This window comes from Neovison vison, chromosome 2 (genome assembly GCF_020171115.1).
Source record: "Neovison vison isolate M4711 chromosome 2, ASM_NN_V1, whole genome shotgun sequence".
In the NCBI taxonomy this organism is placed as follows: domain Eukaryota; kingdom Metazoa; phylum Chordata; class Mammalia; order Carnivora; family Mustelidae; genus Neogale; species Neogale vison.
The window spans coordinates 80,670,054-80,697,580 of NC_058092.1; the positions used below are offsets into that span (position 1 = coordinate 80,670,054).

The following is a 27,527-nucleotide window of genomic DNA, read 5'->3' on the forward strand; positions in this document are numbered from 1 at the left end:
CTCATCCTCCACCAGGACACTGACTGCAGTTACTCTCAGGGCTGCTTCCCATAAACAGCATCCAGTGCTGGGCTGTAGGATCCCATGACAGGTTTGGCCATGAAGTCCACGCCCCTGGGGGATATCAGGCAGCTCCTCCTCATCATTCTTCTCCTCTCCATTCCTTCTTATGCCTTAAATGGTTCCTAATATGGATATAAGTTTTTGTGTGGTTCTCCCCATATGTATGGAACAATTTTATGTAAACTCTTCTTAATTTAAAAGTCACACAAACATAATATCACACATTTCTGTATCTAGGGAAAAAAAAAACAAAACCCTAACAACTGAAATGGCATTAAGTTGCTTTGTACTAATGCTAATGTTTTCTATGGGTCTATGGGCCTGGATGGGAATGAAATGGTTCCCCAGCCTGGGACTAGATGATCTCCTGAGGTTCTTTTAGAGATATGAAAAGCAAACTAATGACAAAATAATGAGTTCTAGGCTACATGATGTGCAAGGTATGTGCCCAGGCTTTGTTGGTAGGGTCAAGATGTTCTTGGCCAGTATTTCAAGAAAAGAGAGTGTAATGGTCTATAATTCTTTAATTTTTTTTTTTTAGGATTTATTTATTTATGCTAGTTTCTTTCTTGATCTCTGGATGTAACAGTAGAGCTCCTGATTAGGCACACGTATTTTTAATTGCGACACTGAATGCAATTTAACTTAACATTTTTCTAAACTTTTTGGGGGGGAGCAATTTATATTTAAGGATGTTTCAAAGATAGTACAAAGATAAATTACATAGATAGCACAGGGATAAGTTACAAAGATAGTACATAGAATTCTTGTAGAGATATTTCTTGGAGATCCTGCTGGTTTGGTTCTGGACCCACCGCAATAAAGCAGATATCACAGTAAAACAAGTCAAATGAATGTTTTGGTTTTCCAGTGCATATTCAAGTTAGGTTTACACTATACTGCAGTTTGTTAAGTGTGCAATGCCATTACGTCTATAAAAAGAATGTACATACCTTAATTTGAATATACGCTATTGCTGAAAAATCCCAATGAGTCATCTGAGCCACCAGCAAGTTGTAATCTTTTTGCGGGTGGAGGGTCTTCCCTCGATGTTGGTGGCTGCTGACTGATGAGGGTGGTGGCTGCTGAATGGTAGGTGGGCTCTGGCTATTTCTTAAAATAAGACAGCAATGAAGTTTACAGCACCATTTGACTCTTCCTTTCACAAACAATTTCTCTGTAGCATGTGATGCTGTTTGATAACGCTTTAGCCAAAATAGAACTTCTTTTAAAATTGGAGTCCGTCCTCTCAAACCCTGCTGCTGCTAAGTGTGTGTCATACTCTAAATCCTCTGTTGTCATTTCAACCATCTTCACAGCATCTTCACTGGGAGTAGAGTCCAGCTCAGGAAACCACTGTCTTTGCTCATCCATAAGAAGCAGCCCCTCGGCCGTGAAAGTTCGATCAGGAGATCGCAGCCATCCAGTCACATGTTCAGACTCCTGTGCTGCTTCTAGTCCTCTCGCTGTTTCCACCACATCTGCTGTTCCTGTCTCCACTGGAGTCCGGAGCCCACCAGGTCATCCAAGAGGGCTGGGATCAACTTCTTCCAGACTCCTGTTCACGTTGATATTGTGACCTCTTCCCATGGATCATGAATGTTCTTAATGGCATGTAGAATGGTGAATCCTTTCCAGAAAGTATTCAATGGACTTTGCCCAGGTCCATCAGAGGAATCACTATCCATGGCAACTATAGCCTTATGAAATGTATTTCTTACATAGTAAGACTTCAAAGTCGAAATTGCTCCTTGAACCACAGGCTATAGAATGAATGTTGTATTAGCAGACATTAATGACATTAATCTTGTTGTCTATCCCCATCAGACCTCTTGGGTGACAGGTGAGTTGTCAATGAGCAGCAATATTTTAAATGGAATTTTTTTTTCTTTTGAGCAGTAGTTCTCAACAGCAGACTTAAAATATTGGGTAAACCATGTTGTAAACAGAGGCTTTGTTGTTCCATTTATAAAGCACAGGCAGAGTTTAGCATAATTCTTAAGGGTCCTGGGTTTTCAGAATGGTTAAGTGAGCAGTGGCTTCAACTTCAAGTCACCAGCTCCATCAGCCTGTCCTTTGCAGCTTTGAAACAAGTCCTTGGCATCTCCTCTCTAGCAATGAAAGTTGTACGTGGCATCTTCTTCCAATAGTTTCATGTAGGTTGAAAATCTGTGGTTTAGTATAGCCACCTTCATGACTTATCTAAGCTACATCTTCTGGATAGCTTGCACTTTTATTTTATGGAGATGGCTTTTTTCCTTAAACTCCACGATCCAACCTCTCTTAGCTCCTGCAGCTTCCTCACCTCATTCAGCCTTCACAGAATTGAAGAGAGGTAGGGACTTGCTCTGGATTATGCTCTGGCTTAAGGGAATATTGCAGTTGGTTTGATCTTCTACACAGACTGCTGAAACTCTCTTCGTATCAGTAATTAGACTGTTTTGCTTTCTTATCATTCACTTGTTCACTGGAGTAGAACTTTCAACGTCCCTCAAGAACTTTCCCTTGGCATCCACAACTTGGCTGACTGGCTCAAGAGGTCTAGACTTGAGCCTGTCTCAGCTTTCGACATGGTTTCTACAATAAGCTTAGTTATTTCTAGCTTTTGGTTTAAAGAGAGAGGTGTGCGACTTTTCCCTTCCCTTGAACACTTAGAGACCGTTGTAGGGTCTATGAACTGGCCTAATTTCAGTGTTATTGTGTCTCAGAGAATGGTGAGCCCCGAGGGGAGGGAGAGACATGGGAGACTGGCGCATCAGTGGAGCCATCAGAACACACACAACATTTCTCAATTACGTTTGCTATCTTAATCGGACACAGTTTGTGGTACCCCCAAAATGGAGCACCAGAGTAACATCAATGATCACTGATCACAGATCACCATGACGAACAGAATAGTGATGAAAAGTTTGAAGTAGGGTGAAAATCACCAGAATGTGACACAGAGACCAGGAGTGAACAAATGCTGCTGGGAAAATGCCGCCAGGAAATTTGCTTAACACAGTGTTGCCACAAGCCTTCAATCTGTAAAGAACACAGCCTCAGTGAAATGCTATTAAGTGAGATACACCCTGACAGCTTTCACGCAGCTTCCCTTAATATTGTTACATTGCATGTGAGCAGGTCCCTTCATCAAACCTGAGAAATTAACATTGGCACAGCACTATTAACTAAACTTCAGCCTTCATGGGAATTGCAACCTTTTCCCACGCATGCTTTTTTCTGCTCCAGTAAGTAGGCTTCAATAGGGCACTACGTTGCATTTAGTCACCATATCTCTTTTGTCTCCTCCAACTGGGACAATTTCTCAGTCTTGCCTTGATTTTCATGCACTTGACACTTTCAAGGAGCACTAGCTGGATATTTTGTATAATGTCCCTCAATTTGGTTTTGTCTGATGTTTCTAATGATCAGACTGCGGTTGCCAATGTTTTAGAAAATCACAGAGATGAATGCCTTTCTCATTGTATCATATCAGGGACACACAGTATCAACATGTCCTAATCATCTTACTCCTGCTGCTGTAAACTTTGATTACTTTGATTACTTGATTACTTGGTTAAGGTGATATCTGTCTGCCAGGTTTCTCTACTGTGATATTCGTAGGTTGTGGGTTTTTTCTCCTCTTTCCATACTCTATCCATTAGAAGTCATTTACTAAATCTATTAGCTGGGAAAATAAACGACTCCTTCTAGAGGTAGGATTATCAAAACATTTGTGAACATATGCTAAAAACCACCAAAACACTTAATAGATATTTTGGGGAAGATAATTTGAGACTATGCAACTCTTTTGTTCCTCTTTAAAGTTTCATCCCCAAATCTTGCCCACAATAATTATTACTGTGATGGTCAAATGGTAATTTTTCTCTTGCCCTCATTCCTTCTGCATATATTATTTGGAATTTTGGAATTTTTCTGCAAGGAAGGGCTTCCATTCTCCCTCAGTAGTTAGCATGTGTGTAGATATAAGAGCTTGTCTGCTTCTGTGTTTTGTTTTTTGTTTTTTTTTAATCTCAGTTGTTATGTATTTGTCTGACACAGTCTTGGATCTTTAAATCTGGAAGTCTCTCCTAGTAGTTAATAGTTCCAACCCCCATTCTCAGAAGTAACCAGTATGAAACCCTTTATTTCACATATGAGAAAGTGGAGAATCAGAGACTAAGATCATGCAGTTATTTAGACAAAACTTGAGGTGGAACTCAAGACTCAAGACTCACAGCCCATTGTTCTTTCCACATTCGGTTGTTTTTTCAAAGGTTCAGATCCACAGCCACCCAAATACAGTAAGTGCGAACTGGGTAACTTGTAAAACACCCAAGACGTAGTAAGTAAGTGGCTTTGTCCCTCACTGCTGCTGCTGTAGATAAAGGGGCACTTATGTGTTGGGAGAAGGTCTTAATCCAGACAATTTTTATTTTCTAGTTATGCTTTGGAAGACTATTAAAAAAACAACAACAAACCTTTCTACCCTGGCCACCACAGGAATTTAATGGGGACTTGTACAGAAGCTCACAGACAGCAGGCATCTGCAAAGATTTTTCTTGTAGAAGTCCCTGTTTTGCAAAGATTTGAGATGTAGCAATTCGAAGTACAGATTCTAGAACAATAAAAGAATCATTGATAAAAATCTGTGCCCTTGAAATTGGACTTTGAGGAGCTGAAGAGAATGAGAAACTCTGGAATATGTGTAGTTGTGAAAACAAGAAGCCCCTCCCCCCCACATACACATACACACATGCCTACATACACATACACAACAGACCAGTGTGGCGCTCTGCAGCAAAAGGGGGCCAGGAGCAGAACTGGCCTGACCAAAGATGGAGAGTGGCCACAGGACAAGCAAAGGATGTCATCCTAGTCCTACCTGGCTGAAGATTTCACCAGCATCTAGAGAAGAAGATAGCAGCTGCTCTAAAATTACACTCTAACTCCAGGACCGTACTTGGAATATGGCATCAATATTTAAACTTAGATTATTTCTGTCATGTAAGTTAGCCTAGCCTACATTGAACATGCTCAAAACACATCAGCCTTTTATTGCTTGAAGAAAGTGAGCTCCGTAAGGTGCTGTTAAAGAGAGATGCTGGACTGGGAGGAACCCACTACCATAGCATTGCAGCCCTGGTTGTTGCCCAGTGGCCGCAGACCAGGACCACATGTCTGGTGCAGGATGGTGCCCAAACAGGCCCCAAGTCTACGGAGAGGTGCCACTCCTTACACATAGGAACAAAAACCCCAAGCAGCAAAATCCAGAACTCCTTTTAAGTGTAGAAATATTGGTATTTTTATGGATTACAAACTTGTTAGTTATGTTTGATATTAAGTGTACATCCTACAGAGCATTCTTAAATATTCTAAAGGTTATTTGAGGGAAGGTTAAGAAAAATGGTTTCTCTTGAACAGTTTCAAATGGGTCTTCTAGGTCTTCTTTAGAGCCTTTCATATTATTTATCATTATTTCCCTTTCATATTTTTAGATACTCCAAGTCTTTCTCAGGACACAATAGTCCTAACTCTGAAACAAATTCTGCTGATGTTTAAGTGGAGTGGATACAACCTCTTGTTCAACCTGAATTTACCTTTGGGTATCTCCCTGAAAATAATTAGATTGTTTGTTTTTCATTCATTCATTTAATTAGAGTTACAATTTATGCAACATAAAAGGCACAGGTCTAAAGTATTCAGTTTGATGAGTTAGGACATTTGTAAATATCTTGAGACTACCACCCAAGCAAAATAGAGAACATTTTCATCATCTAGAAAGTTCCCACACACTATTTCCCCATCAATTTTACCCCATCTCCAAATGCAACCACTTTCTGACATCTGTCATAAATTTATTTTCCCTGCTCTTGCACTTCATATTCATTGAATCAAGTAGAATGTTTTGTGCATGTGTGAACGTTCTTTCACTCAGTGTTTCTGAGGTTCATCCATGTTGCTGTGCTTTTCAGCAGTTCTTCCTTTTTGCTGTTGAACAGTGTCACATCATGTGGCTATGCCACAATCTGTTTACTCAGTCTTCTGCTGATGACCCCTGAGTTTTCTAGTTAAAGGCTGTTATGGAAAAAGTTACTATGGATATTCTTGAGTTAGTCTTTAACTTTTCTTCTTTACAAAATGTCTTATTTTGAAAGAATTTCCAACTTCCCAAAAGTTGCAAAAATTAAAATGACAGAAAAACACTCATATACCGCTTATCCAGATTTATCTACTATAAATATTTAACTTTTGCTTTATCATTTGTGTATGTGTTCTCGATTGTGTGTGCATGTGTGTGTTTTCCTGCACCTTTTGATCTTTTACCCCCGAATGATGGCGCTTTACTACTAAAAAGTTCAGTGTATGTTCCTTAGAGTGTGGATATTCTCTAATAGAATCATTATACAGATCTTCCTTGGCCTATGACAGGTTATATTCTGATAAACCCATCATAAGTTGAAGACATTATAAATTTAAAAAGCATTTATTACTCCTAACTTGTTGAACACCATAGCTTAGCCTAGCCTACATTGAACATGCTCAAAACACATCAGCCTACAGCTGGGCAAAATCATCTAACACAAATATTGTTTTATAGTAAAGTGTTGTAATATCTTAAGTACTTAATAAATTACTTATGTAATTTATTGAGTACTATGCTGAAAGTGAAAAACAGAATGGTTACTCGGGTACAGAATATTTGTCAGTGTATCACTTGGCCACACTTGTGATTACATGATCCCACCTGCCTGGGAGCTGTGGTGGTTGCTGCTCAGGTCATAAGACAGGATTATTTCACGTTATCACTAGCCCAGGAGAAGATCAAAATCTAAAACTCAAAGTACAGTTTCTACTGAATGTATATCACTTTTACACCATCCTAAAGTTGAAAGATTGTAAGTCAAAACATCATAAGTCAGGGACCATTTATATAGTTACAAATTTTAGTCAATTTAACATCTATGTAATACTCTAATCTACCAATCATATTGCAACTTTATCAGTTATTGGCTTAATTATTGGCCCAATGTCCTTAAGAAAGTCATAGTAATCTGCACCCCCAAAATAACAAAATCCAGTTTAGGGTTAGCTATTGCTTTTAATGGTTGACTCTTTTTAGCCTCCTTTAATCTGGAATATTTCTAGAGCCTCTCTTTGTCTTTATGACACTGACATTTTTCACAAATATGGTACTCGTTCTTGTTTTTAAAAAATGTTCCTCATTTGGGGTTGTTCTGATGTATCTTCATAATTACGTTCACGTTATACATTCTACACCAAAATACTGCATAGGAGATATTGTATCCTCAGATAGCACATTTAGATGCATGAGATATTCACCTCTCCCACAGTGGTGACATTAATTTGGATTCCCCAGTCTAGATATTGTCCAATTTAGTCTCTAAAATCACCATTTTTTTTCACTGTTGTAACTAATAGGTCATCTTAGGGAGATCATTTAGGATTATGAAAATATCTTGTCCCTTATCAAAGTATCCTCCAGATTGAGTGTCCATTGGTAATTTTGCCCAATTCAAACTTAACTAATGATTATTGCAAAATGATAATCTTCCAACTTGTGTACTCCTCTATATTTATCAGTTGGCCCCCAGCTTTCAACTATAATCAAGAGCCCTGTCCTCTGCTTGCTTATTTATTTATTATAGTATGAACTCATTAATTTCTATTTCTTCAATGACTTGCAGTTCATTACTGTACTTATTTTGGTACACAAATTATCCCAGATTTGGCTAGAGGAATCTCTTCAAAAGGCTCTCGTGTTCTGACATGTCTCATCTTTCTTTCTTTCTTTCTTTTTTTTTTTTTAGCATTTCTTATTTTCTGGCACAAGTAGCCATTCCAGACTTTCATTTACCTTGCTCCATGCATGGAATTAGCCATGTCTTTGAGGAGCACTGGTTCATCTTAGTGAAGAATAATATTAAAGATCAAGACCTAGGTACCAGGTATTATCTTTGTTACCAGAGCATCTTTGCTTCTTGGCCCTTTCAGTGGACAGAATTAAGATATATACAGTGGACGGAATTAAGATAGATATGTATATATACACATACACAAAATATATTTATACCTGTAAATACATTTACATAGAGACTTATACACACACTTTATGTATACACCATATATATTTTTTAGAAATCATAAATTCATGCTTGAGATCTCCAATTCCAGCCATCCCCACAAAGTGCTTTCTAGTCTTCTTCCATTCCCTATTTGCATGTCTCTCCTTCCTCCATAAGACTGAGCTCCCCAAACACCAGTATATTTGCTCAGTCTTGTAATATATTCTAAAATAATTTAGGGGGCACCTGGGTGGCTCAGTGGGTTAAAGCCTCTGCCTTCAGCTCAGTTCATGATCCCAGGGTCCTGGGATCGAGCCCCGCATCGGGCTCTCTGCTCAGCGGGGAACCTGCTTCCCTTCCTCTCTCTCTGCCTGCCTCTCTGCCTACTTGTGATCTCTGTCTGTCAAATAAATAAAGTAAAATAAAATAAAACCTTTAAAATAACTTAGAACCACATTACTGACACTACTACAATAAACAAAACTCTAACATGAGCTCAAGATTCACTTGTAATTCTTCCCTGCGCCCCACCTTGCCCCAAACTAATGGTGTATAGTCAAACATGTTACTTGGCTCCTTCTTTCTTTCCTTCCTTGGCTCTTTTCTTCCTTATTCTTTTTCCTTACAGTATGGTTATGGTATTCATTTGAAATACAATTAGATTCATGTCTTTTCTTTTGCTTTCAGTTTTTCATTTTCCCCCATTCTTAGTGGTCAAATTTAATTTTTGAATGTGTAGAACATATATATGCTTTCAAGATCCAAAACGAGGCAAAAAAGGGTTTCTCAGAGAAGTGATACTCCTGTCACATCCCTTCCACCATATTTCTTCCCAACCTCTGCATGCTGCCAATTTTAGTTATCTGGTTTTTCTGTTAGTGTTTCTTTTTGTAAAGTTAAGCAAATGTATGAATATATCCCATTTTCCCTTCTTTTGTGCATAAAAGGTAGCATCCTATTTAAGCTCTTATGCTTTTTATTCTTAACTTAATGGTAACTCCTGAAATAACTCCCTTTTAGTGTTTCGAGATCATCTCTGCTATTTTTTTTTATAGCTGCATAGAATTCATTGTGTTTCTGTGTCAAAGATTTTTCAATGTCCTATGCTTGAATATTTGATTAGTTTCCATTCTTTTATAACTTCAAATCATGCTTCAAGAAATAATACTCTGCACACATATTTTTTTAAATTTCTGGAAGAATTTCTACTTCTTTGTGCATCTAAATTCCTAGAAGATTGTTGGGTCAAGGCATATATGTATGTATCATTTTGTATTTGTTCCTGTATTACAAAATTTCCCACAATTTTTTTCATTCCCACAGTGATATAAAGGGTGTCTGTTTTTCCCAAGTCTTGCCACCGAGTAACATTGTCAAGCTTCTCAATTTTTGCTAATGTAAGGGTAAGAAATATATTTTAGTAGAGTTTATTTTGCATTTCTCTTTTGAGTGAAGCCAAACACCTTTCAGGATGTTTAAAGGCCATTTTTTATATTATTGTAAATTGTTTGTTTTTGTCATTTGTCCATTTTTCTATAGGATTTTTCCCCTAAAATTTTAAAAAGTTATAAATTAGAGATATTAGCCCATTATCTGCAAAGTAGGTTGCAAATATGTTCTTCTAGTTTGTCTTTTGTCTTTTGACTTTGCTTATACTGTTTTTTGACATATCAAGTGTCTTCTTAGTGTTATGCCCCAATAACGGGTCCGTGATTAAAGGAGCGAGACTGATATAAGGCAAAGGTCAAGCAAAGCCTTATTTCGTGCCAAGCATCAAGAATCTAACCGAACGTTCAGGGATGCACCTCTTACAAGAGAGGGCGACCCTTCTCTGTTTCACAGACTAGCTTTTAAGGACAAAGGCCATGCGATCAGGCCTGGCCATGCACAGGTGACCAATGAGATTGTAACACACACAGGAAACTCCATAGTGATGCTAGGTGACAAATTGAGTTACAATTTACCCTAGTAGACATTTGAGCCAGCCTATTACACCTTGATTGGGATTGGCGCCCAAAAGGCTCCCAAAGGGCGGGGCCCATACTCCTTGGTAACCAGGGACACAGTATGCATCCCCTCACTGATCTGGATGTCTCCACCTGGCCTGACCCACCTTTGTATCTGGGCTTTGTTACCTGAAGCTGGTTTCTGGGACTTGTCTCCAAGTAAATCCCCTGGGGGAAGGGGAGCAGGGACAGTTTCTAAATAGGTCCTTACATTCCCCCCTTTTCTTTGGAGACTAGTCAAATCTTTGACTTTTTAGCCAGTTCTATACCCTCCTTTTAACAGCTGCTAGACTGTTTTAATGACTCCAGTGTGATTTACCCAGAGACAGTATTTCTCTCCTAAGGTTATGCAGAGCCCCCCTCCTCCTTTTATCAGAAACAGTAAGTTAAGCCCCTCCTTTTTTTTTCGCAATTGCTTATACCTCCCGTCTATATCTTAACAACAGGGCCAACAATGAATTTAATGAACTCGTTGTTTTTTGAGTCTTAGTTTTAGTCCACAATTGGCGGGGTCCATTGGTAGCGGCATCCACCTCTGGGGGGTGTTCTCGTCCTCGGCTCGTTTGACGTGACCTGCATGAATCCAGGCCCTGATGCCTTCTACTTTTATTGCCATGGGGGTGGTCAGGATGACAGTAAGTGGTCCCTTCCAGCGAGGCTCCAAGCTTCCCACTTGGCAGCAGCGCATCCAAACTAAGTACCTGGGTTGGCGTGGATGTGGCTCCACCTCCGATTTGGTCCCAGTGTGGGCAGTTCAGATCCCTGCATGGGCTCTTTTAAGACAGACTGTAATGCCTGCAGTGACTGGAGCACAGACTGAGCAGTCATTTCTGCTATAGCAATCTCTTTCCCTTTTTCTTCTTCCCATTCTAGTTCTTTCCGCATTTACTGTCTGACATTGAACACATCTATCAACCACATCTTGAGCCTTATGCCCTAATTTAGAAACCTAAAATTGCTTGCCCATGAGCTCTTTAAACTTGCGTGTCCCCAAACGAGTGCCCTGATGTATTTGGCTTACTAATTTTCTTCTAGTCTTAGCCCAATCTCTTTTACAGTCTAATTTAGTCCACTTCTGTAAATATACTTGCATCCTTGACCAGGAAGGCCGTGGCAGCAATTATGCAGAGGCAAGGAGGAAGCCAGCCGCTACTGGATCTAGTTTCTTGCTAAGATAGGCTATTGGCCTTTGCCAAGGCCCCAGAGTCCGAGTCAAAACTCCTTCAGTCACCCCTGTCTTTCCATCCACATACAAGTGGAAGGGCTTGGTAATGTCTGGCATGACCAATGCTGGGGCACTCAGTAAGGCTGTTTGTAATTCCCAAAATGCTCCTTTTGCCTCAGCTGTCCACTCTACCATAGTGAGTCCTCCCTTAGTCAGTTCGTAAAGAGGTCGTGCCATCTCCGTGAACTGCAGTATCCACAGCCTGCAGTAGCCCAACGTCCCAAGAAACTCCCTCATGGAGACCAAAGCCTAAGTAAGTGGTGTGCCTCTTACAAAGCTGTGTTTTCATTGCTGACACCTGATACCCTTTCCCCTGCAGAGTCTGTAAGAGAGCTCTCATCCCCTGCAAGCAAGACCCATAGTCCTCAGCGGCTATTTCTACTATTCCCACTAACTCAGTCAGAGTCTTCCTTTCAAATCCTTCAATTTTCTGAAGTTTCCTCCTTATATCTGGGGCTGACTGACTGGCAAAAGCAAGATCGTTTACACGAGTTATCATGCAATTTCTCTGAAGTTTACCTTAAGTTGTCTAGCTTAGGTAAACAAACACTTAATAACAATCTAATCTAGAATTTAACACCCATAAAGCCATGTTATTAAATCATAATTTTTCTCTCTAAAATCACCCTCACTTCCAGAGATAGCCAAATCAGGACTAACTCGTTTGAAAAACAAGTCCAGTTCTAACAAACTTGGCCTAATTATTTACATAAGATCAGTAAGAACAGTGAGTAATCATATAGATCTTTTAGAATCTGCTTTGTTGGAACTTTTTATAAGGAATCTCTAGGTTGAACTTTTAGTAGCCTCTCCAGGCCAGAAGCCAAGCCATGTACTTGCCGTCAGACATGCCTGCAATACCTGTCGACTTGGGCAAATTCCTCTCCCTGAGGTACCCAAAGTATCTTGAGGCTCCTGCTCCTACCAGGGAGTGACATTCTTTACTCACCTGGTGAGGCTGCTGGGAACTCTGTAAGCGAGGTATCGGGCCAACAGTTCCAAAGGGCTCTACGGCTCCAGGTTTTGTAAAGTCAACCTTAGTTCCTTTAAGCTGTCTGGTCATATCTGAGTCTTTTCAAATATGACTTTCCAGTCAAAGCCTTGGTAAAATAACCAGTGTCCAATGCCATCCTGTTACAAGGAGAACAGATTCTTATTGAACTTATGCAAATGACTGACTGCCAAGGAAGAATACTTACTGAACACTTTGGGTTTCAGAGGGTTCAGATAGAAAAGTTGAATGCCTTGATTCGTTTACAAATGAACACCTTTACATCTCTATAAGTTACAGGTAACTTAAGAAAAAGTTTCCCTACTCTAGAGCAAACATTACAGAATCAGTAATGTTTAAAACATTAAGAGACGCAACATTACAGCCTTTCAGTTCATCTAGTCCCATGTTACTAATTCTGGTTTAGTCTGAATGTAGCCCTTACTTCTGTAAATCTTTACCCATTTCAGTTCCCAGGATTTTAACATATCAAAGTCTTCCCATATGAATTTCCTTTAAGGTGGAATTCATCTTACAAGATAATTAAAACAATTACAAATGACAAAAACTCAGAATAGATATGGTTAAAAATCAAGTGAAGACCCTTATCAAAACATTAAACTCTAGGTACTGTATAGAGCCTCTAGAGTAGCTACAAAATGCAACCCAAGGTTGATCATTGGTTTAGCAGTACTCCGTGGGTAACTTAGCATATCAAGGAAGCCTTATGAGTCAAAGAGATTTCATTTACAACTCTGGGCAGGCAAAGAGAAAACCATTTACATTTCAGTATTTCCTACTTTTCTACAGAGTTGTTTCCCTTATTTCCATCAGCCTTAATTACACTTAGCAGAATTTTGTACTCTTAGAAATACCTTAACCTCTACTGAAGATTAAATATAAACCAACTGTGAACTGTTATAACAGAATTCTTTAGATGGCAAATTTTTCAATCAGTTAAGCACAAAACACGTTTACCAACAGATTTCAAAAGCACAAACCTAATTCCAGCAACCATGTCTCTAGCATTTTATCCCATTTGGTTGAAGTTTCAGGTTAGCAAAGACTTTCAAAGCTACTTTAACAATTACCCATTAAAACTTTAAGACAGACAATTAGCCATCAGTTCTAGTCATCTCTTTGCTAACAGATTTCAACACAGATTTTTTTGATCTTAAGTAAAAACTCTGAAGTTTCACATTTACTACTGTTAACTCAAAAGACATGTTTATCCTAATTAATCCAACAAACTTAACTTAGTTCAAATACTGATTTATGTTCCACCTGGGCCCACTCCACTTTGAATGTTTACCTGAGACACGGGTGGGAAGATCCAGAGTGGGGGGTGTTAGGTCCAGGGGGCGCTCTTCTTGTTTCCCGACAGTGAAGAACAAACAGAACAAAGTGCCACCAGAACGCAGAGAAAGGGTTCCCAGTTCTAAGGCTCATTGGCTCCAAGAGAGGAGCACATGCCATGCTTTCCCTCCAGCAAGGGGGAGGGGCTAGGCAGTCTCCGTCGGGCCAGAGAGGGCAAGGAATGTCCCTGAAACAAAGTTATTTCGGCAGCTGCTTGGGAATATTCCTTAAAGTCTCTGTCTCGAGTTAGACTAACCCCAGTTGGCTCCAGTTATAGCCATTAAGAGTCAGAGTTCCCTTACTCTGCTTGTCCCATTCCTTCAAACACAACAAACAGCACAGCAGACAACAAAAAGACAAGACCAAGACAGCCGCAGGCCCAGCAGTTCTTACCCAGAGCCTGCCACCGGTGGGGACTTTTTGATGATCTGGCCATCCGGGGGACTCAAACCCCCTGGCCGCCTAGGGGGACTCAAACCCCCAGTAACCACCTGGGGGGACTCGAACCCCCTGGCTGCCTAGGGGGACTCAAACCCCCTGGCGATCTACCAGTGGAGGAAAGGGGTGTCCCCGCATCCTCTCCAGCCCTGGGGAGCATGGCCGCGTCCAGCTTCACCCTGGTGGACTCTACCCAGACAGACCCTGGAGCTCCACCCAGACAGACCTCCTGATCTCACAGCGCCTGGAGATCGGCGGATCCCACAGAGTAAAATCTGCGAGATCTTACCTTGAGGCTTTTCCCAGAAATTCTGATGCTGGCTCAGTTCTCGTCATTTAATCCCGGACAGAGCCCCATATGTTATGCCCCAATAATGGGTCTGTGACTAAAGGAGCAAGACTGATACAAAACGAAGGTCAAGCAAAGCTTTATTTTGCGCCAAGCATCAAGAATCTAACCGAACGTTCGGGGCCGCACCTCTTACAAGAGAGGGCGACCCTTCTGTTTCACAGACTAGCTTTCAAGGGCAAAGGCCATGCGGTTGGGCCTGGCCATGCACAGGTGACCAATGAGACTGTAACACACACACAGGAAACTCTACAGTAATGCTAAGTGACCAACTGAGTTACAGTTTACCCTAGTAGACATTTGAGCCAGCCTATTACACCTTCATTGGGACTGGCACCCAAAAGGCTCCCAAAGGGCCCATACTCCTTAGTAACCAGGGACACAGTATGCATCCCCCCACTGATCTGGATGTCTCCACCTGGCCTGACCCACCTTTGTATCTGGACTTTGTTACCTGAAGCTGGTTTCTAGGACTTGTCTCCAAGTAAATCCCCTGGGGGAAGGGGAGCAGGGACAGTTTCTAAATAGGTCCTTACACTTAGCAGAGTAGGAAGCACGTCATACTGTTTTTGACATATCAAAAAGCTTTGACATATCAAAGCTTAAAGACTTCTATTACTTATATTTTTCTTTTTTTTCATTTATTGCATCTGGATATTTAGTCATAGTTAGAAAGCCTTTATTGATACCAAGGTTATAGAGGAATTCTCCCATATTTTCTTGTAGATTCCCAATACATGTATAGCAGGATAATTCTTGAGATGTCAGTTTTTGTTTTCTTTCTCTAGTTTCTCCATTCCCTTCTTCTATTCAGGGAGCAAGTTCTATGCTTCAGTGACCCAGTTGGGCTTAGCAAGAGGGCTGCATGACTTTTGACTGTGAAAGTCTAAACTGAGACTGAAGTTTGAGGAGAATAAAAACATGCTGCCAGAGACTGGAGGAGACAGGGTTCTTTAGCTGCAGCACGTACCAGGTCCAGCTGGATGCTAGGTCAGAAGATCCTAGCCTCATCCAAGATCTCCTGGTGTGGACAGAACTGTGTAGGCTGACACAATGACACTTCAGTCACAGCTAGTGCAGGCAGAGGACTGATAAATGGAGGCGCCTCTACAATGCCTTTGTGATTTATCAGACTCCAGAATTCTGACACCGCAATGGAAAAAAGACTAAGTTGATCGTTTGTTTTGTATTTAAATTTCATTTTAAAAATATAATAGGTTCAAAATAGTTCTGAAATAGCTGGAGGTCTTACATGCAAATTAGATAAATGAAATTAGGAAAATACTTCACAGCGTGTGCAAAAATTAATTCAAAATGGACCAAAGATCCAAATGTAGGAGCTAAAACAAGACAACACTTAGGAGGAAACATAGGGGATAAATTTTCACAACTTTGGACTTATTTGACAGTGGATTCTTAGATATGTCACCAAAAGCACAAGAAACAAAGGGAAAATAGATGAATTTGACTTGATCAAGATTAAAAACTTCGGTGCATTAAGGGACATTATTAAGAAAGTGAAAAGACAACCTAAAGAACGGAAAATTCTATTTGCAAACCATATACCTAATAAGGATCTAGAAACCAGAAAATATAAAGAACTCTTATGATTCAACAACAAAAAGACAACCTAATTTTTAAAGGGGTGAATGACCTGAAAGACATTTCTCCAAAGAAGATGCACAAATGGACAACAAGCGCATGAAAAGATAATAATTAGGAAAATGCAAACCTTTAACACAATTCACATTCACAGAGATTGCTAATAAAAGCAAACAAATGGCAGATGTTGATGAGCATGGGCAGAGATCAAAACCCTCTTTCACTGCTGGTGGGAATGTAAACTAATTCAGCTGATGTGAAAAGGAATTTGGTGGCTCCTCAAAATATGTAACATATATGGGGCATCTGGCCTGCTCAGTCTATAGAGCATGTAAATCTTAATCTCAGCGTCATGAGTTCAAATCCCTTGCTTGGTGAAGAGCTTACTTTAGAAAAAAAAAAAATTAACATAGAATTACCCCTTGTTTGGTCAAGAGCTTACTTTACAAAATTTAACATAGAGTTACCATATGTCCAAGTAATTCTATTTTAGGTGTATATCTCAAAGAATTTGAAAACAGGTATCCAGTATAGATATTTAGAAGTAATACTTCTGAAAACATCTACATACCTGTTCATAGCAGCACTATTCACAATGTCCAAATGTCCATTAGCTGATGAGTAGGTAAATAAATAAAATGTGATCTATTCATAACATAGACTATTATTCAGCCATAAAAATATTGAAGTACTAATAAATGCTACAATGTAGATACATCTTGAAAACAGTGTGCTAGGTAAAAGAGTCCAGACACAAAATGTCACATAATGGATGATTCTATTTATGTGAAATATCTGGAATAGATAAATCCATAGAGATAGAAAACAGATTAGTAGTTGCCGGAGGCTGGGAGGTGGAAACAGTGGGGAGCTACTGCTTAATGTGTATGGGGTCTCCTTTTGGGATGATAAAATTTTTTAGATCTAAGTAGAGGTGGTAGTTACATAATCTTGTGATTGTTCTAAATGCCACAGAATTGTTGAGTTCAGTTAATTTTGTTATGTGAATTTCACCTCATTAGAATTGTTTCTTAAATATGATAGATGATGTATTATATGGTTAAAAACTTAAAAGATACAAATTTATTCAGTGCAACTATTTTTTCCTGCCTCCCACCCCCACTCAATTGCCCTTCCTACAGTCAAGTCAATATCATCATCTTCATGAGTATCCTTCCAAAGACACTATATTCATCTATAAGCAAATAAGCTTATATTACTTCCTCTCTATTCCTTTAGTGAATGGCAACATACTAACATACTGTTCTGCTCTTGGCTTTTTTTCCTGCTTAATGTTATATTTTGAGATCATTCCATATTAGCATATACAGAATTGCTTCATTCTTTTCATGGATGTATAATAAATATTCCGTTACATTATCTAATCAGTCCTCCACTGATGGGAATTAAAACATGTTCCCAATTCTTTGCTTTTACAAAGATACCTTATATCTATGACATTTCAGTTATGTGAGAGTACATCTAAAGAATCAATTCCCTGAAGTAAATTACTGAGTCATAGGATATATGCATTTCTATTTTTAAGCTATTGATCAATTGTTCTATAATTTGTACTAATTTACATGTCTTTCTGAAATATTAATAAAAAATTATGTAATGTATTATCAAACTTTGGGATCTTTCCCATTTGGTAAGTGAGAGTTGTATTTTAGGGTAGTTTTCTTTTGTATCTATAACTATGTGTGATAAAAGCATCTTTTCATATTAATTATAATTTTTTATTCCATAGACTATACTTCATATTATTTACCAATTTTCCTATTCAGATTATGGCTATTTTTTTTTTTTTACTGATTTGAAGGTATTCTTAGGAAAATAAACCACTAGTCTATGAAATAAGGTGCAACTTTTTCCTACAGTTTTCTTTCTGCCCTGTTTACAGTGTCTTGTTTCATTTTGATTTGGTTTGCTTATGAGGAAATTATTTTTAAGTAGCCAAACATGTATTTTTTGTCTTCTATAGCTTTTGGATTTTAATACTTGTAAAGTGTCCCCCATGCTAAGATTATAAGATCATTATTTTTATTTATTTATTTATTTTTAATTTTTTTTTTTTAAAGATTTTATTTATTTATTTGAGAGAGAGAGACAGTGAGAGAGAGCATGAGCGAGGAGAAGGTCAGAGAGCGAAGCAGACTCACCATGGAGCTGGGAGCCTGATGTGGGACTCCATCCCGGGACTCCAGGATCACGCCCTGAGCCGAAGGCAGTCGTCCAACCAACTGAGCCACCCAGGCGTCCCTAATTTTTTTTTTTTTAAGATTTTATTTATTTATTTGACAGAGAGAAATCACAAGTAGACGGAGAGGCAGGCAGAGAGAGAGAAGGAAGCAGGCTCCCTGCTGAGCAGAGAGCCCGATACGGAACTCTATCCCAGGACCCTGAGATCATGACCTGAGCCGAAGGCAGCGGCCCAACCCACTGAGCCACCCAGGCGCCCAAGATCATTATTTCATGAAGAATTCTTTCCTCTTTTTTAATCATAATTTTATGGTTTCCTTGTATATTTTTTCTTCTTAGTTATTCTTTGAGCAATTTAGAAATTATTCTGTTTGCAGTATGAGGTGTGGATCCAAGTTTTTTTTTTTTTCAGATGATACAGAATTTAAGAAAAATAAGACTTGGTTTCATCTCTTGTAATGGTTCCTTCCATTTAAATAAATAAACACTGTAACAGCTGTGACAGAAATCTGAACAGGGTGCACTGGGAGAATATTGAGGGAAGGAAAGGAGAATCCAGAAAAGCCTTCATAAAGAAATGGATCTCCAACACTTCCTCATAATTTCAATTACCATTCCTATACCCTTCTGGAAACTCTCTTGCATCTTGACTTCTGTGATCCTCATGCCTCCAGATTTCCATATTGCCTCTTTAATTATTCTCACTATCCTGGATCCCTTTCCTTCCTCCATCCTTCAAATGTAGGTGTTTAACAGGGTTATATATCACTTCCCAACAGCCCATTCTCTTTTTAATTTTTTTTTTTGGTTCCAAGTATTCATCTATTTTGTATATGAAGACCTCCAAATCCATATTTTTTTTCTAAATGTATATCTAAAATTCTTATTATATGTGGGATTACTTATGATCATTTGATTAGTATATGTTCCCCTACAAGACTGTTCTGGGTGAAGACTGTTCTGTTTTTCTCACCAGTGGCTCCAGTTCCTGGCACATAGTAAGTCATTAATAAATATTTTCATATAAATAAATGTTTAGCACGGATCGTTTTCCCTAAAAACTTGCTCTTAATTCTTTGATTACCCGCTGGGAATGCCCATTTCCACCAGGCATTCCTTTTAGCTCCTCAAAATCAGTTTGTTCAGTTTAATGAACATTTACTGAGACCCTGCTCTGTGCCAACAATGTATAGGGCCCGAGGATGTACTTATTGTAAATAAACAGAAAGCACAATTGTCAGTGCATGTAGTTTTCATTACAATGACGTGCATGAGCAGTCTGGGATAAAAGTCACATATCATTTCCTATCATTTAGTTTTCTAAAGAGAGATACCAAGAAACAGACTCTTTTTTTAAGATTTTATTTATTTATTTGACAGAGATCACCGGTAGGCAGAGAGGCAGGCAGAGAGAGAAGGGAAGCAGGCTCCCTGCTGAGCAGAGAGCCTGATGTGGGGCTCGATCCCAGGACCCTGGGATCATGACCTGAGCTGAAAGCAGAGGCTTTATCCCACTGAGCCACCCAGGCACCCCAAGAAATAGACTCTTAACTATAGAGAACAAACCGATGGTTATGAGAAGGGAAGTGGTTGGGGGAGGGATGGGTGAAATAGGAAATGGGGATTAAAGAGTACACCTCTCATGATGAAATAAAATAAAAATAAAATAAAATGATTTTTTAAAAAGAATCATTGAGAAACCCTCTTACTGTTATCACTGGAAGGAGAGTTAGGTACTGATTGAAATCTCAACCACTTTCCTTTTGGGTTTCAACATTATTAGAGTCTTTACAACACACTGAGATAGTCTTATCTCACTAGCTCACTGTCCTAAAGAGAAACTCTTCAGGAGGTGTAGGAAGACTGAGCTGGTGAGCTAGTTCTACGACAGTGCCCTGTGCCTATAGGGAGAGGTGTTTCCAACACGGTAGGAGGCTAAGCCAGGAAGGCCATCCCAATTCAGTCATCTAGGAACTACCTAAGATCTTTGAGAATAATGTCCAAGCATAGAGAACCCTTGAGAGTTCATGCCTTGGTCACTCTACCACCTTTATTTGCTTTTTTCTTTGTTTTGTTTCTTAAATTCCTCATTATAAGTGAGATCATATAGTATTTGTCTTTCTTTGACTAAATTATTTTGCTTAAGATTATGCTCTCTAGCTCTATACATATTGTTGCAAATGGCAAGATCTCATTCTTTTTTTTAATAGCTGAAATTATATATATATATATATATATATATATATATATACACCATCCCACCTCTTCTTTATCCATTCATCTATCGATGGACACTTGGCCAGCTTCCTTGGTCTGGCTACTTTAAATAATGCTGCAGTGAACATAGGGATGCATGTATCCTGTTGAATTAGTGTTTTTGGTGGGGTTTTCTGGGTAAATAGAAGTGCAATTACTGGATCATAGGGTTGTTCTATTTTTAACTTTTTGAGGTAACTCCATACTGTTTTCCATAGTGGCTGCACTGGTCTGCACTCCTACCAACAATGCAACCCACCAAAAAGTGATTTTTTTTTAAATTTTTTTTTTTTTAAAGATTTTTATTTATTTATTTGACAGAGAGAGAGATCACAAGTAGGCAGAGAGGCAGGCAGAGAGAGAGGAAGGGAAGCAGGCTCTCCCTGCTGAGCAGAGAGCCCGATGTGGGACTTGATCCCAGGACCCTGAGATCATGACCTGAGCCAAAGGCAGCAGCTTAACCCACTGAGCCACCCCAGGTGCCCCCAAAGTGATTCTTTTTTAAGCAAAGATGAAAAAGATGAATTTTTCCTGGTGACTTGAGGTGTTTACCTTGTCAGAGAAATGAATGTCAGTTTCTCTTAAGAAACACCTTACTAGGGGCACCTGAGTGACTCAGTGGGTTCTCTGCTCGGCGGGGAGCCTGCTTCCTCCTCTCTCTGCCTGCCTCTCTGCCTACTTGTGATCTCTGTCAAATAAATAAATAAAATCTTAAAAAAAAAAAAAAAAAAGAAACACTTACTATAGGAATGCCTGGGTGGGTCATCGGTTAAGTGTCTGCCTTGAGCTCAGATCATGATCCCAGGGTCCTGGGATTGAGCCCTGCATGGAGCCAGCATTGAACCCTGCATGGGCTCCGTGCTTAGCAGGGAGCCTGCTTCCTCCACCGCCCCCCCGCCCCCCGTGCTTGTGCTCTTTCTCTGTCAAATAAATGAATAAATCTTAAAAAAATAAAAGTAAGACCCTGCTATACACTAGTAGAATTAGATATGAGACAGAAGCAGCAAAAGGGAGGAAGGGATTTACTTGGTAAGAGGTGGGGGCTTGGGGAACATGAGCAGAAAAGACAGTTTGGAGTAGAAGACCATCAGAGTTTCATTTTGAAAGATAGACTGAGTTGAGAGTGAGGATGTTATGGTAGGAAAGGATTGGTATTTCTGGCAGAAGGAATAGAATATTCTAGGGAAGACCACAGAGGGGAATAGCAGTATGCATTTGTCTTCTAGGCAGAGGTGGAATACATCTGTTCGAGGGGAGGAGGGTCAGGATAGGAATTCAGAGAGGTAGGTAGAACTGATCTCATAACTAGCTTTGTGTAAGTTGCTAAGGATCTTGGAGTTTACCTTGGTGATGAGGATCTAGTGAAGAATTACTCATTTGCCTCTCATTATCTTCCCTGACAAAAATGTTTCACTTCTGTGCTCCTGCCCTCAGGTAAATAATATCCTCTTCTCTGGTGCTCAACCAGGAAATCTCAGAGTGAATTTAAAATTTTCCTTCCTGTTAAATAACAAACTCACCATCCCCATCCAATTTGATTCCACAAAGTGCTTTCCTTCCTGTTTGCTCTGTGCTGCTTGAGTAGGTGTTTACAATCTTTCACCTAGATTATTTCAAGAGTGTCCAGACTGGTTTCTCTGCTTGATATTTTTTCCTTCAATCCATCCTACACATTGCCACTGGCACAGTCTCTTTAAATAAAAGTTGAGGTTACCACTCTTCCTCCAAACTTGGACTCCCTCCTTTTACTGCAGAATAAAATCTTACCTGGTTAACTGGATGTTTTAGATCTTCCCAAAATTGACCTCCATTCAACATTTCAAGCTTTTGTCTCATCTAGCACCACTTCATGAACCTCCGTCCAACACCATACTTAATCATCTTGCTTTGTACCTTCTAGTGTCTGTATCTTTGCTCCTATTATATCTTTTCCTAAAGCACCTTTCTTCTATTTTTGGAGGCCTGACCCAAATCACATCAGAGCATAACAAATTACCCTAAAATTTAGTGGCTTAAGACAATGGTAAACATTTACTGTCTCCCACAAAGTTTTTATGAGTCAGGAATTTAAGAGCTTCTTGGCGGAACGTTCTGGCTCGGAATCTTCGTAAGTCTGCATTCATCCATGGGGATGGAAGATCTGCTTCCAAGGCTTGTAAGCAGGCATTGGCTCTTTTTGGAATCCTTGATTCTTCTTGAGGACTGTTTGAGTGCACTTTGTGACGGCTGGCTTCCCTAAAAGCAAGCAATCCAAGAGAGGGGGGTGGAAGCCACAGTGTCTTTTATGATCTGGGCTCAGAAGTTGCATACTGTCACCTTCACCATACTGCTGTTTGGTCACACAGACTCATCCTGATAGGAGGGAGATTATATCGGGCCTGAGTACCAGAAATAAGGATCATTGTGGACAATGCTGGAGGCTGACTAGCACAATATCTCTTCAAGGAGGATTTCTGGATTCCCCAACTCTCCTGGCCCCTCTTCTCTCTGCCCTCTGTCCTGTGCATACCAAATTGCCTAATTGTTGAATGAGATTTAAAAATCAGAGGTCTTGGATATCTTCCAATAAAATGACATTTTTCTTAATTATTAATATTTTTGTGATCCTGAAAATTTGTTTTGGTTAATTATAAAAGGGCATAGTGCTGAGGAACTTTGTTCTCTAAAACCTTAAGTTGTCAGAAACTCTGTTGTTCGAACTCATGTTTGAGAGACAATATATCTTTACAGTGCAGAGGATCTGATAAGGGGTTTTGGGACACAATATTCTACATTAATGTTAAATTTATGTTTCCAAGGGAATAGAACTCAGAAGATGCTTCTCAACTCAGATCTGATATTAATTCCTTCGCATACAGATCTGATTTGCTATGAGCTTATTAAATACTATTTCATTTCAATTCTACCTAAACTCCTCCCTTCTTCTAATACTGTAATGACCCCCATTTCTTCCTTTTTTTTTTTTTTTGGAGACATGCCCATAATTCCTCTGCTCTGCGGTATCCTTTCTGTAACAAGTTAATGAACTCAGCTTTGTTTGGTTACAGGTTTGTCCCTAATGGTCTTTACCTGACGGACTTTATGAATAGCTAAAATTAATTTTTTACTTTTTATTTTTTAATTTACTTAAATTTAATTAACATATAGTGCATTATTAATTAACATATAGTGCATTATTACTTCCATTATTAACATATAGTGCATAGAGTTCAGTGATTTGTCAGTCTTATATAACACCCAGTGTTCATTACATCACATGCCCCCCTTAATGTCCATCACTCAGTCACCCCATGCCCCCACCTCCCATCCATCCAGCAACCTTCCGTTTGTTTCCTGAGTCTTTATGGTTTGTCTCCCTCTCTGATTTCATCTTTCCCTCTCTTTCCCTACTACTTTGTTTTGTTTCTTAAATTCCACCTATGAGTGAAATCATATGATAATTGTCTTTCTCTGATTTTGTTTAACATAATACCATCTAGTTCTATCCATGTCATTGCAAATGGCAAGATTTCATTTTTTTAAGGACTGAATAATATTCCATTGTATATATATATACCACATCTTTATCCAATCATTTGTCGGCAGACATCTGGGCTCTTGCACAGTTTGGCTATTGTGGATGTAGCTGCTATAAACAATGGGGTGCAGGTACCTTTTAGAATATGTTGCCCAATTGGTCATTCTTATTCTCCTCTGAACTGTAATCTATTTCCTAAATATATCTTTCCTTTAACCTTGCATGATCTTCCTTCATTGCTATAAACTCCAAGATGATACACCTTCTCCCATAGTTCCTAACACTTTTACATTACTATGCAATTTATTAGTGAATTAGTGATTTTCTCTCTTGTCCTTCTCACAGCTCTTTGTCTGGTCCATTAAGCTTTAGCTACACAGTCATCTTCTGTCAAGCCCTAATAGAAAGTTTCAGACAGGGATCCCTGGGTGACTCAGTCAGTTAAGGATCTGCTTTCTGCTCATCTCCTTTGCAGGTCTCAGGGTCCTGGGATCGAGCCTCATGTATGTCTCCCTGCTCAGTGGGGAGTCTGCTTCTCCCTGTACCTCCCCTGATTCTTGCTCTCTTTCTCTCTCTCACATTCTCCATCCTTCTCTCTAATAATAAATACTTAAAAATAAGTTCCAGACAAAACTAAGTATTTTCTTTTTTGTGTGCTATCACAGCACAAAATGTGTTCATACCTCTAACATGACACTTAACATATTTATAATTTTTTTTTCATATTTTTCCTCCTCTGCCAACCTTTGGAGATCAGGGATTGTGATCTGTTTTTATCTTTGTATCCTTGGTGCATACCAAATTGCCTAACTGTTACAGGAGATAATGAAAATGTCTATGTGGTAAACTGAGAATTTAGTAGAAGCTCCACTTTAACAAAATTTAGGCATTTGATCACCTCTCCACACACACACCCCTTGTGATTCTTGTGATCTGTATTAGGCAACTCCCAGTTCATATTAAGTAAACACCTAGGAAACCACTGTTTTGTAGGCGACTTTAACATGAGTGTGTATTATGCAAGGTTTTATGTACTTACTGACGGATACTCCTTCCTCCAGTTTCTTCAACTGAAGACAGGGATTCACTAAGTTACTGTACATATGCCAGTCTAAAAGCTAGGGATAATGATTTCCGTAGCATAGGGCCAGTCAGAAGAATGCTGTAATCTGCAATGCCCTTCTGATTCTGGGAGTAAGGCCAGCATGCACACAACGCGTGATTGTTATTCCTGAATGTCCCTTTGCGGAGAGCAGCGTTTCTCAAACTTTCTGTTTGATCAGAGCCACATTAAAGAAATACACTCTATATCACTGCTAGGGACACAAGGCTACAAGACTGCAATAAAAATTTCTCAGAACAACTTGTTTACACGTGACATACTCTGCATGTTCTATTGTCTTCCTACCGATCTCTCTCTCTCTCTCTCTCACACACACACACACACACACACACACACAAGTGGTGGTCTCAATCTACCAAACTCACTCCACAATCCGCTAGAGGTTATAACCCGTGGTTTAGGGGAAAAACCTGGCTTGGAAAAAGGTTTTCGATTTGTATAGTCATTCTTCCCACATCTCCCTACACCTCTTCGGTGTTTTCGTCTAAATAATCACCGTGCCTTCAGTTTTGTATAAATGCTCTATGATGGGGCTATTCCCCTTCTTCCTGAGCTCCTTTAAGAGGGTGGTAACGGCCCTTCACTGTGCGGGGGAGGGAGAGAGGCGGAGTGGCAGGTCACACTATGTCCCCCGCGCCGGGTAGGCCTGCTCTTCCAGTTGTTGTGAAAGCTTGGGTGGGTATGTGCGCACGAAGGTGGGAGTAGGGGTGAGGCAAGGACAGCAACCAGGCCCGGAAGAACCAGGGAGCGCCAGGGAAAAGATCAGCAGCATCTCCGCGCGGGCAATCCGGGCGACCCTGCGGGGGTCCACGCGTGCGCAGAGAGCGTCCTAGAACTGTTACGTCCTCCGTGGCGCTCGCGCGCGCTCCCGCCGAGCTGAAGTCCGTGGGGGGCTACGGCGCGCGGACGACGCGGCGGCGCGCGCCAGGGGGCGGTCCTGCGCTGGCGGCACCGCCCTCCCTCCGCTCGCTCTTCTCCTCCCAGTCTCCCCCGCGCTTCCTGCATTAAGGGTAGCAGACGGCGCCGCGGCCCCATTCCGGGCTCGCTCGCTCAGGTGGTTCCATGGCGGCCTTCAGCAAGTACTTGACGGCGCGGAACTCCACGCTGGCCGGGGCCGCGCTTCTGCTGCTCTGCCTGCTCCACAAGAGGCGCCGCGCCCTCGGCCTGCACGGGTAAGAAGGCCCTCGACCGCGCTGCCTCCGCGGGCCCGAGCGGGCGCTCCCGACGCGCTCTCTTTTCTAGCCTGGCGCCGGGCGGACGGGTCCCTTGGCTCGGAGGGGTCAAGCGTAGAGAGAGCGGGCCATGGCTGCTGCCAGGCTCTAACTTCAAGGTGTCTGATTTTCTCGCGCAGTCATCCCCAGTGTTCCCTGCTTCCAACATTCTGCTCCCGGGAATGTCGGTCTCCGCCACACCCGCTAGGAAACCTGTACCTCCTGCCCCCAGGCCTCGTCCCCAGTGCTCCCTACGCCCAATTCTGACTCCGAGAGCGTGAGTTTTTTCCCAGCGCCCGCTAGCAGCCCTGAGCCTCTACCCAGAGGCTGTCGCCTCCAGCCCACCTCCTGTATCAACTTTCTGGGTGCGTTCTAGTTTTGTCATCTCATCTCCTGAAAGACCGTGGGTTTGCTTTGTGGATGTGTATTTGTGATTTGAGGCTGAGGATTGGACTCGCCAGGATGGAGACTGTTGCCTCAGTCACTTTGATGGGGTTTGGCACGATTCCCTAGTAGTTGCTGTTCTAAGTTGTGAGCATTGTACATGTGAACTGCCCTGGGTCTTTTGGGTAAGATTGCTTTGTAAGGTGGTGTTCCGTGGGAGCTGGTCATTTCACCCCGAAAGGCTGAATTTGGAAGGCAAGGTTCCCTCCCCTGGCTGTTGAGGTGGAAGGTTAAAGTGTGATTTAGCTGAGGATCAAGATTCTTTTTGATTATACTCCACTTCTTCCTCCTCGAGAGAATCTTAATGTTTAGCTTTTGGGCGACTATAAGATTAGAGGAAGAAAAAGAGAGAATTGAGTTACTGTTGTGGGATTACAGACACAATATTTTATTCTCTGGGAGACACTTGGCTTCAGCAAGCGAATGAGGAAAGGATACTTCCTAGCATTCTTGCCAGTCATTGGATATTCCATCTTAAATCTTGGCATACTGCTTTCATGTATTTTATTTCATTCATCTGTCTGGGCAGGTGCTGTTGCCTCTTGTTTTTGTTTTGCTTGACATATCTGATGAGTAGTAGACTTTGGACTAAATCACTAACAAGGGGACTCTGATCCATGAAATTCTTACTAACCTCCTGTCTTCCTTACCTTACTAAGGTCTGAAGTGGTGGCC

General features: G+C 40.5%; 1 protein-coding gene and 1 pseudogene across 1 annotated transcript in view; one reads left to right on the forward strand and one right to left on the reverse strand.

The window, feature by feature from the left end:
• Positions 1–1,017: 1,017 nt before the first annotated feature.
• LOC122899157 lies at positions 1,018–26,232 on the reverse strand (annotated as a pseudogene).
• Positions 26,176–27,527, forward strand: part of ABCD3 (ATP binding cassette subfamily D member 3) — a 76,360-nt gene continuing 75,008 nt past the window's right edge. The window contains exon 1 of the mRNA XM_044238719.1: positions 26,176–26,369. Within this exon, the coding sequence (XP_044094654.1) occupies positions 26,260–26,369 (110 nt within the window). The 5' untranslated portion in view covers positions 26,176–26,259. The remainder of the gene's footprint in view (positions 26,370–27,527) is intronic.